Below are 16,201 nucleotides of genomic sequence, written 5' to 3'. Positions count from 1 at the left end.
GTGTGTACATACTGTATAATATTCATTTGTTTATGTATTTATTCATATTTATTATCCAAATTGAAGCAATGACAAAAAAAAAAAAAAACTAAGCTTACAGGAGAGAAAAAGTACAGAGGAACAAGGGCATTGATAGAAATTTAGGTTAGATAAAATCTATTTATTGAATGTATATCTATACTAATAAGCCAAAAAAATAAAGAAGCTGAATAATAATAAATAAATAAATAAATAAATGCACGTTTAATAATCAACTCATAAAAGTCCTACTTCCTTATATTATTAATTCAATAGTGGAGTAAAAGTACTAAAAAATACTACCAAAGTATATTTATTTTGTTTATCAACACTTAATGTATGCATGTAAAATACAGTTTGATGGCAGCTTTCAAGTTTGGTTGCCATGGCTGCAAGATGAAAGAGAGCCAAACAAAGCCATAACTCCAGTAGCTTGTCTTAGTGTTTGTGGTTCAGTTGGACAAACTATCTCTCTTGATCTAAGTATCAATAAGTTTGAAAAAGCTATATTTGTGTATTTTCAAAGCTTAATTTGTGAAGACCTGATTGAGAAATGGCTGCTGTAGGTAAGAGACTTTACAGACAATATATGAGGATTAACTCTGATCTACTAAGATGAAAGAAGACTTTAGTAAATCATTAGATTTACTTAAAATATGTTACAAATTATCATTAGAAAATTACTTTAATCAGGTTTTAATATATTGAAAAGCTTTTTCCTTCAATATTTTATGGATATGATACTGTTTAATACAGTTTGAGAGTCTTTCAGAGCCAAAGGTGTGTGTACATATAATATTTATTTATGTATTTATTTATATCTATTATCCAAATTGAAGCAATGACAAAAAAAAAAAAAAAAAAACTAAGCTAACAGGAGAGAAAAGTACAGAGGAACAAGGGCATTGATAGATTAGGTTAGATAAGAAGACTTTAGTAAATCAGTAGATTTACTTAAAACATGTTAGAAATTATCATTAGAAAATTACTTTAATCAGGTTTTAATACATTGAAAATATTATCTATTGAAAAAAAAAGTAAAATATTTTATGTAGATAATACTGTTTAGAGTGTATCAACAAAACATTCAATAAATAAATGACAGGACTTCACATATATAAAAACTCAAACTTTAAAATTATAGGACAGGACAAAATGTCTTTGTTTATGTGAGTCTTACTGTTAAAATACTGAATACTAACCTTGTGCCCTGTCTATCACTTTGACAGAGTCTCAACTCATCTTAGGGCAGGTTCTGCAGAGCAGCTCAACTCAATATACGATCATTGAGTTCATCGGAGAAGGTGCCTTCGGTAAAGTGGCCAAGTGCCAGATTAATTCCACCAGCGAATTAGTGGCCGTAAAAATAATGAAGGACACGTTTGTGCAAGACGTGGAGGAGGAGGTGAGTGTTTGGATCTTGGTGCCTCCAACAGTTCTTTAACTATGAACTGTTTAGAGAATAGTGATATAAAGATGATCTAATTGTGCTTTTATTCCCCTCCAGCTGTCTATGTTGAGTAAAATCAACGTATTGGATCCAGACCAGTTTAATTTGGTCAAGTTCCATGAGAGGTTTGAGTACTCCAGCTATACCTGCCTCGTCTTTGAGTTGCTGGAGATGAACTTATTACAGTTCCTCAAAACTAAACTGGATTCTTCAATGTATGTGAACCAAATCCGCCCCATTGCCAAGCAGGTATGATCCTTTCTTATTGTATGACTAAAATCCTATCTATGATGATGCTTGTTAATCGATTAAGAAAGCTTTGAGTTAAAACCTGAGCGTAAACAGCTCCATAAGAGGAACTCCATTATAATTCTGTCTTTTCTCATCCTGTCCCTGCAGATGTTGGTCGCATTAGAGAGACTCCAATGTCTGGGGATCACCCACAATGACATGAAGCCTGACAACGTGATGCTGGTAAACGCTGAGGAGGATACAATAAAAGTCAAACTGATTGACTTTGGACTGGCTCATCCATCCTCCTCCACCACGCACGGGAAGTGGCTTCAGCCCATGGGCTACAGGTATGAGGGTGTCAGCCTGAGTGACTTCTGTGGTTTTGTAACAAACCTGTGTCATTATTAGGGGTGTAACCATTCAATTTAGCAACAATTCGATTTGTTGTTGGCGATTTGGTTCAAAGACAATATTGGTTCATTTAGAACAATTTGATCCAAAATGATTCAGTGACTTAAAAACAATTCAGTAACTTTTTAGCCAAAAATAATAATTCAACCACTGTGACTGAAAAAGATCCCTTAATACTGGACAGTACAGGTGTCATCCATTCTATCGATTAATTGATCAAATGGATGAATCAATACACCCTTAGTCAATATAGTGTTTGTACTTAGTGCTAAGCAACAGATTTCTAAAGCGTATTTCATTCATTTTGCTTCACAGGGCCCCAGAGGTGTGTCTTGGCCTTCCGTTCACAGAGGCCATTGACATGTGGGGACTGGGCTACATGCTGGCCAACCTGTACTTGAATACCAACCTCTTCCCCGTCAGTTGTGAATATCTCATGGTAGGTCAGCTTTTTTTTATCCACCATCCCTCCATCCATTCAATGACCCACATGCTCTTTCTGAGGGTTGCGGCTGTTTTATACACATGTAAATAAAGTCTTGAAGAACTGCTCATAATGTGTGTAATTGTGTGTTCTTTCTGCAGATGAAAGCCATGGTGGAGTATCTTGGTATGCCGTCAGAAGACCAGCTTCTATTTGGCATGCATACCAAGAGATTCTTCTGTCAGGAGGCAGATGAGTTTGGCTTAGGATGGAGGCTCCTGGTAAAACACAGTTTTTATTGTTGTTGAACCTTGACTGTTGCCTTAAACGTGTCCTAAACCCTTATTATTGTCATTGTGTTTCCTCAGACACCAGAAGAATACTCAGAAATTAATAGGGTGAAAGCTAAGGAATGGCCCACATGGCGCCCTCATTGCTTCTCATTGGATGACCTGCTCTATGTAAGTATTCTCTACAATATTTGAGTTCAAATACTTAGCAGCGGTCTCTTCTTTAAAATGTAACTTACTTTATACATGAATTTATCAGCTGAAATTACTCACGGTTGATTTTTTTATTAACAATTATCATATGTTTTGAGCGAGAGAGGTTTGAACTTGTTCTAGGACCTACAGTAACTCCTTATTTTCTTTTTTAAAATCCAGATCTATGAAGAAGAGGATGCTGAAGAGTTTAAAGACAGGACTGCGTTTATAGACTTTCTCAAGCACCTGTTGACTCTGGATGAGGAGAAGAGATTCTCTCCGACTGAGGCTCTTCAGCATCCATTTATCACGATGTCCCACCTGAGCCAGGATCCTGACAGCAGTGACTAGTGAGTATCTGCACTGAGGAGACAATCACGCACATGGAGATCAACTTGTTGTTCTATTGACTTTTGTACTCATCTTTTTTTTTTAATTTTTCCTCTAGTCTGACCACTGCACAGGCATTAATGCCAATGGAGGCCTCACATCGTGTTCCTCCTGTGAAGGATGGCGAGGCACATGTGGCTGAAGAGGCTGACGAGGTCCCGCCCACTCCTGCATCCAGCCAAGTCATACACATTGAGACAGATGTCCCCAAGGTCCCTCTTTCTCACGTGAATGGTGACAATGGATGCGTTCAGGAGCCATGCCAAGATCTGGGAGAAGAACTCCATCTTCCTGCATCTCAGAGTGATTCAGGAATCTGTTCCTTTCCAGAACAGTTTCCTAATCGTTGTGATGAGAGTCTGGAATGTGTTTCATCAGTGAATGGACCTATGGTTGAAGACGTCCCCTTCCCCACCCCCAAGAGATTTAAGAACATTCGGAGGTTCTTCTCCCGAATTCAAAAAACGTTTTTCAGCTGCTGCTGTTCCTCAGTGCAGGAGTAATTTCTGTATTTGTACAATTCTATGATATTCTATTTTATATTCACCATCCCGTATTATTCCTCCTGCTCTCTTATCCACCATGGGACTGTATGTTTTAATTGTGTTCTTTTACATTTTATTGTTGAAAATATTGTTTATTATTTTATTTGTTTCAATGTAAGGTGACCTTTAGAGGTTCTAAAAGGCACCTGAGAAACAAAATGTGTTTTTTTATTGTATATTACATTTCTATATATATATTTGTGAATAAATACACTTAATAACTTACCTGCTTTGTTAATGTTTTCATATTTTCTTTTACCCTTTTTCCCAAATATTTTGAAGCTTTCCAGGGAAGTCCCTGACATTGTAGTGTGCTAAAAGTTGTGCAGAGCTGCTGAATGTCCTGGATCAAAATGAATAAAACCTGTGTTCATTTTTAATAAGTCAGTGGTGATGGCATTGCCCAATACCATGTTAGCCCTAAATCTAATTCCAAATTCCTACATGGCAGCATGATCTCAGCTTCCTACTATGGTCATAAATAATAATCATAATAATAATAATGCCAGTGATAAAACAATAGATAATATATTTGATATTCTCAGAATTGGTAAATCATTTGTGATGATGGATAATACTACACAATTAATAATAGTTTAATACTAATAATGAAAATATTTGACTCTCTTCATAATCATTTTTCTATGGAAAAGCAGATAAAATTTCACGTTCATACTTTTTTATCAAGGAGTGGACTAAGCTCACCATTCATCTGAAAATATTTCAACTTCTGATGTTTTACAAAAAGTGTCTAAGCAGCACCCAATCAGGGCTTGATGTATTTTTTCTGAATGATATCCAGGGTTATCCAGGAAGTTTTTTTTTATTTGTGAAATAGTATACAGTGATCTTAAAGATGTGGTTAAATTGGTATAAAAATAAAAATAAAAAATAGGCGTGAAATATGGTCAAAAGTAACAATAATGGGTCAACATATGTGATATTATCCTCTTTTAATGTCACCTTTCTTTGTGCAGCACTTTGTGATTTTTATCATTAAAAAGCGCAATATAAATACATTTACTTACTTAGGTGGGAAAAGTGGTGGACACTGTCGAAAATGTCTTGAAAGTGGAAAATGTGTAGAAAAAAGGCATTGAAATTTGATTGAGAAGTGACAAAAATGGGTGCAATGTAACAAAAATGCATTAAAAAGAGCAAAAATATGCAAGAAAAGGTGATGAAAATAGGTTCAAATTTGGCAAGTTTGGTGTGTTTGCAGAAAAAGGGTAAAAATAAACAAAAATTGCCATATCCACTTGTATTATTCATTTAATAGTTAAGTAAAAAAAAATTAAAAAAAGTACCCCCCCAAAAAAAAAAAAAAAAAACAAGACTCAATACTCAATATTATTTTAAGTATAGTACTTAAGTATATTTACTTTGTCCGCAATAAATGTATGCATTTGCAATTCAGTTTGATGGCAGCTTTCAAGTTTGGTTGCCATGGCTGCAAGATGAAAGAGAGCCAAACAAAGCCATAACTCCAGTAGCTTGTCTGAGTGTTTGTGGTTCAGTTGGACAAACTATCTCTCTTGATCTAAGTATCAATAAGTTTGAAAAAGCAATATTTGTGTATTTTCAAAGCTTAATTTGTGAAGACCTGATTGAGAAATGGCTGCTGTAGGTAAGAGACTTTACAGACAATATATGAGGATTAACTCTGATCTACTAAGATGAAAGAAGACTTTAGTAAATCATTAGATTTACTTAAAATATGTTACAAATTATCATTACAAAATTACTTTAATCTGGATATGATACTGTTTAGTACAGTTTGAGAGTCTTTCAGAGCCAAAGGTGCGTGTACATGAAATATTTATTTATTTATTTATTTATTTATTTATTTATTTATTTATGTATATATATTATCCAAATTGAAGCAATAACAAAAAAAAAAACTAAGCTGACAGGAGAGAAAAAGTACAGAAGAACAAGGGCATTGATAGAAATCTAGGTTAGATAAGATCTATTTATTGAATGTATATCTATACTAATAAGCCAAAAAAATAAAGCTGAATAATAATAATAAATAATTAAATAAATAAATGCATGTTTAATAATCAACTCATAAAAGTCCTACTTCCTTATATTATTAATTCAATAGTGGAGTAAAAGTACTAAAATATACTACCTAAATATATTTATTTCGTTTATCAACACTGAATGTATGCATTTACAATACAGTTTGATGGCAGCTTTCAAGTATGGTTGCCATGGCTGCAAGATGAAAAAGAGCCAAACAAAGCCATAACTCCAATAGCTTGTCTGAGTGTTTGTGGTTCAGTTGGACAACCTATCTCTCTTGATCAAAGTATTGAGAAGTTTAAAAAGCAATATTTGTGTATTTTCAAAATTTAAATTGTGAAGACCTGATTGAGAAATGGCTGCTGTAGGTAAGAGACTTTACAGACAATATATGAGGATTAACTCTGATCTACTAAGATGAAAGAAGACTTTAGTAAATCATTAGATTTACTTAAAATATGTTACAAATTATCAATAGAAAATTACTTTAATCAGGTTTTAATATATTGAAAAGCTTTTTCCTTCAATATTTTATGGATATGATACTGTTTAATACAGTTTGAGAGTCTTTCAGAGCCAAATGTGTGTACATATAATATTCATTTATTTATTTATTTATTTATTTATTTATTTATTTATTTATTTACTTACTTATTTATTTATTTATTTATTTATTCATTTATTTACTGTATTGATTTATATATATTATCCAAATTGAAGCAATAACAAAAAAAAAAAAAAACTAAGCTTACAGGAGAGAAAAAGTACAGAGGAACAAGGGCATTGATGGAAATTTAGGTTAGATAAAATCTATTTATTGAATATATATCAAAACTAAAAAGCAGAAAAAAGCCTAATAATAATAACAATAATAATAAATATATGCACATTTAATAATCATCTCAGAAAAATCCTACTTGCTTATATTATTAATTCAATAGTGCAGTAAAAGTACTAAAAAATACTACCAAAGTATATTTATTTTGTTTATCAACACTTAATGTATGCATGTAAAATACAGTTTGATGGCAGCTTTCAAGTTTGGTTGCCATGGCTGCGAGATGAAAGAGAGCCAAACAAAGCCATAACTCCAGTAGCTTGTCTGAGTGTTTGTGGTTCAGTTGGACAAACTATCTCTCTTGATCTAAGTATCAATAAGTTTGAAAAAGCAATATTTGTGTATTTTCAAAGTTTCATTTGTGAAGACCTGATTGAGAAATGGCTGCTGTAGGTAAGAGACTTTACAGACAATATATGAGGATTAACTCTGATCTACTAAGATGAAAGAAGACTTTAGTAAATCATTAGATTTACTTAAAATATGTTACAAATTATCATTAGAAAATTACTTTAATCTGGATATGATACTGTTTAGTACGGTTTGAGAGTCTTTTAGAGCCAAAGGTGTGTGTACATAAAATATTTATTTATTTATTTATTTATTTATTTATTTATTTATTTATTTATTTATTTATTTATTCATTTATTTATTTATTCATTTATTTACTGTATTGATTTATATATATTATCCAAATTGAAGCAATAACAAAAAAAAAAAAACTAAGCTGAGAGGAGTGAAAAAGTACAGAGGAACAAGGGCATTGATAGAAATCTAGGTTAGATAAGATCTTTATTTATTGAATATATATCAAAACTAAAAAGCAGAAAAAAGACTAATAATAATAATAATAATAATAATAATAATAATAATAATAATAATAATAATAATAATAATAATAATAATAATAATAATAATAATAATAAATATATGCACATTTAATAATCATCTCATAAAAGTCCTACTTCCTTATATTATTAATTCAATAGTGCAGTAAAAGTACTAAAAAATACTACAAAAGTATATTTATTTTGTTTATCAACACTTAATGTATGCATGTAAAATACAGTTTGATGGCAGCTTTCAAGTTTGGTTGCCATGGCTGCAAGATGAAAGAGAGCCAAACAAAGCCATAACTCCAGTAGCTTGTCTGAGTGTTTGTGGTTCAGTTGGACAAACTATCTCTCTTGATCTAAGTATCAAAAAGTTTAAAAAGCTATATTTGTGTATTTTCAAAATCTTCATTTGTGAAGACCTGATTGAGAAATGGCTGCTGTAGGTAAGAGACTTTACAGACAATATATGAGGATTAACTCTGATCTGCTAAGATGAAAGTAGACTTTAGTAAATCATTAGATTTACTTAAAATATGTTACAAATTATCATTAGAAAATTACTTTAATCTGGTTTTGATACATTGAAAATAATTTTCCTTCAATATTTTATGGATATGATACTGTTTAATACAGTTTGAGAGTCTTTCAGAGCCAAATGTGTGTACATACTGTATAATATTCATTTGTTTATGTATTTATTCATATTTATTATCCAAATTGAAGCAATGACAAAAAAAAAAAAAAACTAAGCTTACAGAAGAGAAAAAGTACAGAGGAACAAGGGCATTGATAGAAATTTAGGTTAGATAAAATCTATTTATTGAATGTATATCTATACTAATAAGCCAAAAAAATAAAGAAGCTGAATAATAATAAATAAATAAATGCACGTTTAATAATCAACTCATAAAAGTCCTACTTCCTTATATTATTAATTCAATAGTGGAGTAAAAGTACTAAAAAATACTACCAAAGTATATTTATTTTGTTTATCAACACTTAATGTATGCATGTAAAATACAGTTTGATGGCAGCTTTCAAGTTTGGTTGCCATGGCTGCAAGATGAAAGAGAGCCAAACAAAGCCATAACTCCAGTAGCTTGTCTGAGTGTTTGTGGTTCAGTTGGACAAACTATCTCTCTTGATCTAAGTATCAATAAGTTTGAAAAAGCTATATTTGTGTATTTTCAAAGTTTAAATTGTGAAGACCTGATTGAGAAATGGCTGCTGTAGGTAAGAGACTTTACAGACAATATATGAGGATTAACTCTGATCTACTAAGATGAAAGAAGACTTTAGTAAATCATTAGATTTACTTAAAATATGTTACAAATTATCATTAGAAAATTACTTTAATCAGGTTTTAATATATTGAAAAGCTTTTTCCTTCAATATTTTATGGATATGATACTGTTTAATACAGTTTGAGAGTCTTTCAGAGCCAAATGTGTGTACATTTATTTATTTATTTATTTATTTATTTATTTATTTATTTATTTATTTATTTACTTACTTATTTATTTATTTATTTATTTATTCATTTATTTACTGTATTGATTTATGTATATTATCCAAATTGAAGCAATAACAAAAAAAAAAAAAACTAAGCTGACAGGAGAGAAAAAGTACAGAGGAACAAGGGCATTGATAGAAATCTAGGTTAGATAAGATCTTTATTTATTGAATATATATCAAAACTAAAAAGCAGAAAAAAGCCTAATAATAATAACAATAATAATAAATATAAGCACATTTAATAATCATCTCATAAATATCCTACTTCCTTATATTATTAATTCAATAGTGCAGTAAAAGTACTAAAAAATACTACCAAAGTATATTTATTTTGTTTATCAACACTTAATGTATGCATGTAAAATACAGTTTGATGGCAGCTTTCAAGTTTGGTTGCCATGGCTGCAAGATGAAAGAGAGCCAAACAAAGCCATAACTCCAGTAGCTTGTCTGAGTGTTTGTGGTTCAGTTGGACAAACTATCTCTCTTGATCTAAGTATCAATAAGTTTGAAAAAGCTATATTTGTGTATTTTCAAAGTTTAAATTGTGAAGACCTGATTGAGAAATGGCTGCTGTAGGTAAGAGACTTTACAGACAATATATGAGGATTAACTCTGATCTACTAAGATGAAAGAAGACTTTAGTAAATCATTAGATTTACTTAAAATATGTTACAAATTATCATTAGAAAATTACTTTAATCTGGTTTTGATATATTGAAAATAATTTTCCTTCAATATTTTATGGATATGATACTGTTTAATACAGTTTGAGAGTCTTTCAGAGCCAAAGGTGTGTGTACATATAATATTTATTTATGTATTTATTTATATCTATTATCCAAATTGAAGCAATGACAAAAAAAAAAAAAAAAAAACTAAGCTGACAGGAGAGAAAAGTACAGAGGAACAAGGGCATTGATAGATTAGGTTAGATAAGAAGACTTTAGTAAATCAGTAGATTTACTTAAAACATGTTAGAAATTATCATTAGAAAATTACTTTAATCAGGTTTTAATACATTGAAAATATTATCTATTGAAAAAAAAAGTTAAATATTTTATGTAGATAATACTGTTTAGAGTGTATCAACAAAACATTCAATAAATAAATGACAGGACTTCACATATATAAAAACTCAAACTTTAAAATTACAGGACAGGACAAAATGTCCTTGTTTATGTGAGTCTTACTGTAAAAATACTGAATACTAACCTTGTGCCCTGTCTATCACTTTGACAGAGTCTCAACTCATCTTAGGGCAGGTTCTGCAGAGCAGCTCAACTCAATATACGATCATTGAGTTCATCGGAGAAGGTGCCTTCGGTAAAGTGGCCAAGTGCCAGGTTAATTCCACCAGCGAATTAGTGGCCGTAAAAATAATGAAGGACACGTTTGTGCAAGACGTGGAGGAGGAGGTGAGTGTTTGGATCTTGGTGCCTCCAACAGTTCTTTAACTATGAACAGTTTAGGGAATAGTGATATAAAGATGATCTAATTGTGTTTTATTCCTCTCCAGCTGTCTATGTTGAGTAAAATCAACGGATTGGATCCAGACCAGTTTAATTTGGTCAAGTTCCATGAGAGGTTTGAGTACTCCAGCTATACCTGCCTCGTCTTTGAGTTGCTGGAGATGAACTTATTACAGTTCCTCAAAACTAAACTGGATTCTTCAATGTATGTGAACCAAATCCGCCCCATTGCCAAGCAGGTATGATCCTTTCTTATTGTATGACTAAAATCCTATCTATGATGATGCTTGTTAATCGATTAAGAAAGCTTTGAGTTAAAACCTGAGCTGAAACAGCGCCATAAGAGGAACTCCATTATAATTCTGTCTTTTCTCATCCTGTCCCTGCAGATGTTGGTCGCATTACAAAGACTCCAATGTCTGGGGATCACCCACAATGATATCAAGCCTGACAACGTGATGCTGGTAAACGCTGAGGAGGATACATTACAAGTCAAGCTGATTGACTTTGGACTGGCTCATCCATCCTCCTCCACCACGCACGGGAAGTGGCTTCAGCCCATGGGCTACAGGTATGAGGATGTCAGCCTGAGTGACTTCTGTGGTTTTGTAACAAACCTGTGTCATTATTAGGGGTGTAACCATTCAATTTAGCAACAATTCGATTTGTTGTTGGCGATTTGGTTCAAAGACAATATTGGTTCATTTAGAACAATTTGATCCAAAATGATTCAGTGACTTAAAAACAATTCAGTAACTTTTTAGCCAAAAATAATAATTCAACCACTGTGACTGAAAAAGATCCCTTAATACTGGACAGTACAGGTGTCATCCATTCTATCGATTAATTGATCAAATGGATGAATCAATACACCCTTAGTCAATATAGTGTTTGTACTTAGTGCTAAGCAACAGATTTCTAAAGCGTATTTCATTCATTTTGCTTCACAGGGCCCCAGAGGTGTGTCTTGGCCTTCCGTTCACAGAGGCCATTGACATGTGGGGACTGGGCTATATGCTGGCCAACCTGTACTTGAATACCAACCTCTTCCCCGTCAGTTGTGAATATCTCATGGTAGGTCATCTTTTTTTTATCCACCATCCCTCCATCCATTCAATGACCCACATGCTCTTTCTGAGGGTTGTGGCTGTTTTATACACATGTAAATAAAGTCTTGAAGAACTGCTCATAATGTGTGTAATTGTGTGTTCTTTCTGCAGATGAAAGCCATGGTGGAGTATCTTGGTATGCCGTCAGAAGACCAGCTTCTATTTGGCATGCATACCAAGAGATTCTTCTGTCAGGAGGCAGATGAGTTTGGCTTAGGATGGAGGCTCCTGGTAAAACATAGTTTTTATTGTTGTTGAACCTTGACTGTTGCCTTAAACGTATCCTAAACCCTTATTATTGTCATTGTGTTTCCTCAGACACCAGAAGAATACTCAAATATTAATAGGGTGAAAGCTAAGGAATGGCCCACATGGCGCCCTCATTGCTTCTCATTGGATGACCTGCTCTATGTAAGTATTCTCTACAATATTTGAGTTCAAATACTCAGCAGCGGTCTCTTATTTAAAATGTAACTTACTTTATACATGAATTTATCAGCTGAAATTACTCACGGTTGATTTTTTTATTAACAATTATCATATGTTTTGAGTGAGAGAGGTTTGAACTTGTTCTAGGACCTACAGTAACTTCTTATTTTCTTTTTTAAAATCCAGATCTATGAAGAAGAGGATGCTGAAGAGTTTAAAGACAGGACTGCGTTTATAGACTTTCTCAAGCACCTGTTGACTCTGGATGAGGAGAAGAGATTCTCTCCGACTGAGGCTCTTCAGCATCCATTTATCACGATGTCCCACCTGAGCCAGGATCCTGACAGCAGTGACTAGTGAGTATCTGCACTGAGGAGACAATCACGCACATGGAGATCAACTTGTTGTTCTATTGACTTTTGTACTCATCTTTTTTTTTTAATTTTTCCTCTAGTCTGACCACTGCACAGGCATTAATGCCAACGGAGGCCTCACATCGTGTTCCTCCTGTGAAGGATGGCGAGACACATGTGGCTGAAGAGGCTGACGAGGTCCCGCCCACTCCTGCATCCAGCCAAGTCACACACATTGAGACAGATGTCCCCAAGGTCCCACTTTCTCATGTGAATGGTGACAATGGATGCGTTCAGGAGCCATGCCAAGATCTGGGAGAAGAACTCCATCTTCCTGCATCTCAGAGTGATTCAGGAATCTGTTCCTTTCCAGAACAGTTTCCTAATCGTTGTGATGAGAGTCTGGAATGTGTTTCATCAGTGAATGGACCTATGGTTGAAGACGTCCCCTTCCCCACCCCCAAGAGATTTAAGAACATTCGGAGGTTCTTCTCCCGAATTCAAAAAACGTTTTTCAGCTGCTGCTGTTCCTCAGTGCAGGAGTAATTTCTGTATTTGTACAATTCTATGATATTCTATTTTATATTCACCATCCCGTATTATTCCTCCTGCTCTCCTATCCACCATGGGACTGTATGTTTTAATTGTGTTTTTTCACATTTCATTGTTGAAAATATTGTTTATTATTTTATTTGTTTCAATGTAAGGTGACCTTTAGAGGTTCTAAAAGGTGCCTGAGAAACAAAATGTATTTTTTTATTGTATTTTACATTTCTATATATATATTTGTGAATAAATACACTTCATAACTTACCTGCTTTGTTAATGTTTTCATATTTTTTTACCCTTTTTCCCAAATATTTTGAAGCTTTTCAGGGAAGTCCCTGACATTGTTGTGTGTTAAAAGTTGTGCAGAGCTGCTGAATGTCCTGGATCAAAATGAATAAAACCTGTGTTCATTTTTAATAAGTCAGTGGTGATGGCATTGCCCAATACCATGTCAGCCTTAAATCTAATTCCAAATTCCTACATGGCAGCATGATCTCAGCTTCCTACTATGGTCGTAAATAATAATCCTAATAATAATAATGCCAGTGATAAAACAATAGATAATATATTTGATATTCTCAGAATTGGTAAATCATTTGTGATGACGGATAATACCACACAATTAATAATAGTTTAATACTAATAATGAAAATATTTGACTCTCTTCATAATCATTTTTCTATGGAAAAGCAGATAACAAAATTTCACGTTCATACATTTTAATCAAGGAGTGGACTAAGCTCACCATTCATCTGAAAATATTTCAACTTCTGATGTTTTACAAAAAGTGTCTAAGCAGCACCCAATCCTGGCTTTATGTATTTTTCTGAAAGATATCCAGTGTTATCCAGGACGTTTATTATTATTTGTGCAATAGTATACAGTGATCTTAAAGATGTGGTTAAATTGGTATAAAAATAAAAATAAAAAATAGGCATGAAATATGGTCAAAAGTAACAATAATGGGTCAACATATGTGATATTATCCTCTTTTAATGTCACCTTTCTTTGTGCAGCACTTTGTGATTTTTATCATTAAAAAGCGCAATATAAATACATTTACTTACTTAGGTGGGAAAAGTGGTGGACACTGTCGAAAATGTCTTGAAAGTGGAAAATGTGTAGAAAAAAGGCATTGAAATTTGATTGAGAAGTGACAAAAATGGGTGCAATGTAACAAAAATGCATTAAAAAGAGCAAAAATATGCAAGAAAAGGTGATGAAAATAGTTTCAAATTTGGCAAGTTTGGTGTGGTTGCAGAAAAAGGGTAAAAATAAACAAAAATTGCCATATCCACTTGTATTATTCATTTAATAGTTAAGTAAAAAAAAATTTAAAAAAAGTACCCCCCCCAAAAAAAAAAAAAAAAACAAGACTCAATACTCAATATTATTTTAAGTATAGTACTTAAGTATATTTACTTTGTCCGCAATAAATGTATGCATTTGCAATTCAGTTTGATGGCAGCTTTCAAGTTTGGTTGCCATGGCTGCAAGATGAAAGAGAGCCAAACAAAGCCATAACTCCAGTAGCTTGTCTGAGTGTTTGTGGTTCAGTTGGACAAACTATCTCTCTTGATCTAAGTATCAATAAGTTTGAAAAAGCAATATTTGTGTATTTTCAAAGCTTAATTTGTGAAGACCTGATTGAGAAATGGCTGCTGTAGGTAAGAGACTTTACAGACAATATATGAGGATTAACTCTGATCTACTAAGATGAAAGAAGACTTTAGTAAATCATTAGATTTACTTAAAATATGTTACAAATTATCATTACAAAATTACTTTAATCTGGATATGATACTGTTTAGTACAGTTTGAGAGTCTTTCAGAGCCAAAGGTGCGTGTACATAAAATATTTATTTATTTATTTATTTATTTATTTATTTATTTATATATATTATCCAAATTGAAGCAATAACAAAAAAAAAAACTAAGCCAATAGGAGAGAAAAAGTACAGAAGAACAAGGGCATTGATAGAAATCTAGGTTAGATAAGATCTTTATTTATTGAATTTATATCAAAACTAAAAAGCAGAAAAAAGCCTAGTGTATACATGTAAAATACAGTCAGAGTTATGGCTTTGTTTTACAGTGTAAAACAAAGCCATAACTCCAGTAGCTTGTCTGAGTGTTTCTGGTTCAGTTGGACAAACTATCTCTCTTGATCTAAGTATCAATAAGTTTGAAAAAGCTATATTTGTGTATTTTCAAAGTTTAATTTGTGAAGACCTGATTGAGAAATGGCTGCTGTAGGTAAGAGACTTTACAGACAATATATGAGGATTAACTCTGATCTACTAAGATGAAAGAAGACTTTAGTAAATCATTAGATTTACTTAAAATATGTTACAAATTATCATTAGAAAATTACTTTAATCAGGTTTTAATATATTGAAAAGCTTTTTCCTTCAATATTTTATGGATATGATACTGTTTAATACAGTTTGAGAGTCTTTCAGAGCCAAATGTGTGTACATATAATATTCATTTATTTATGTATTTATTCATATTTATTATCCAAATTGAAGCAATGACAAAAAAATAAAAACTAAGCTTAAAGGAGAGAAAAAGTACAGAGGAACAAGGGCATTGATAGAAATTTAGGTTAGATAAAATCTATTTATTGAATGTATATCTATACTAATAAGCCAAAAAAATAAAGCTGAATAATAATAATAAATAATTAAATAAATAAATGCATGTTTAATAATCAACTCATAAAAGTCCTACTTCCTTATATTATTAATTCAATAGTGGAGTAAAAGTACTAAAATATACTACCTAAATATATTTATTTCGTATATCAACACTTAATGTATGCATGTAAAATACAGTTTGATGGCAGCTTTCAAGTATGGTTGCCATGGCTGCAAGATGAAAAAGAGCCAAACAAAGCCATAACTCCAATAGCTTGTCTGAGTGTTTGTGGTTCAGTTGGACAAACTATCTCTCTTGATCAAAGTATTGAGAAGTTTAAAAAGCAATATTTGTGTATTTTCAAAATTTAAATTGTGAAGACCTGATTGAGAAATGGCTGCTGTAGGTAAGAGACTTTACAGACAATATATGAGGATTAACTCTGATCTGCTAAGATGAAAGAAGACTTTAGTAA

The 16,201-nt window shown here is 32.4% G+C and overlaps 1 protein-coding gene across 1 annotated transcript; it reads left to right on the top strand.

Moving 5' to 3' along the window:
• The first annotated feature begins 455 nt into the window (after nucleotides 1–455).
• LOC114455097 (homeodomain-interacting protein kinase 1-like) lies at nucleotides 456–2,110 on the top strand. Its single transcript, XM_028436112.1, has 4 exons — nucleotides 456–584; nucleotides 1,248–1,423; nucleotides 1,526–1,717; nucleotides 1,868–2,110. The coding sequence occupies exons 1-4, from the start codon at nucleotides 572–574 to the stop codon at nucleotides 2,108–2,110; spliced, it is 624 nt and encodes a 207-aa protein (XP_028291913.1). The 5' UTR covers nucleotides 456–571.
• The last annotated feature ends 14,091 nt before the right edge of the window (nucleotides 2,111–16,201 follow it).

This window comes from Gouania willdenowi, chromosome 21 (genome assembly GCF_900634775.1).
Source record: "Gouania willdenowi chromosome 21, fGouWil2.1, whole genome shotgun sequence".
NCBI lineage: Eukaryota > Metazoa > Chordata > Actinopteri > Blenniiformes > Gobiesocidae > Gouania > Gouania willdenowi.
This window is presented reverse-complemented; position numbering and strand designations above follow the sequence as displayed.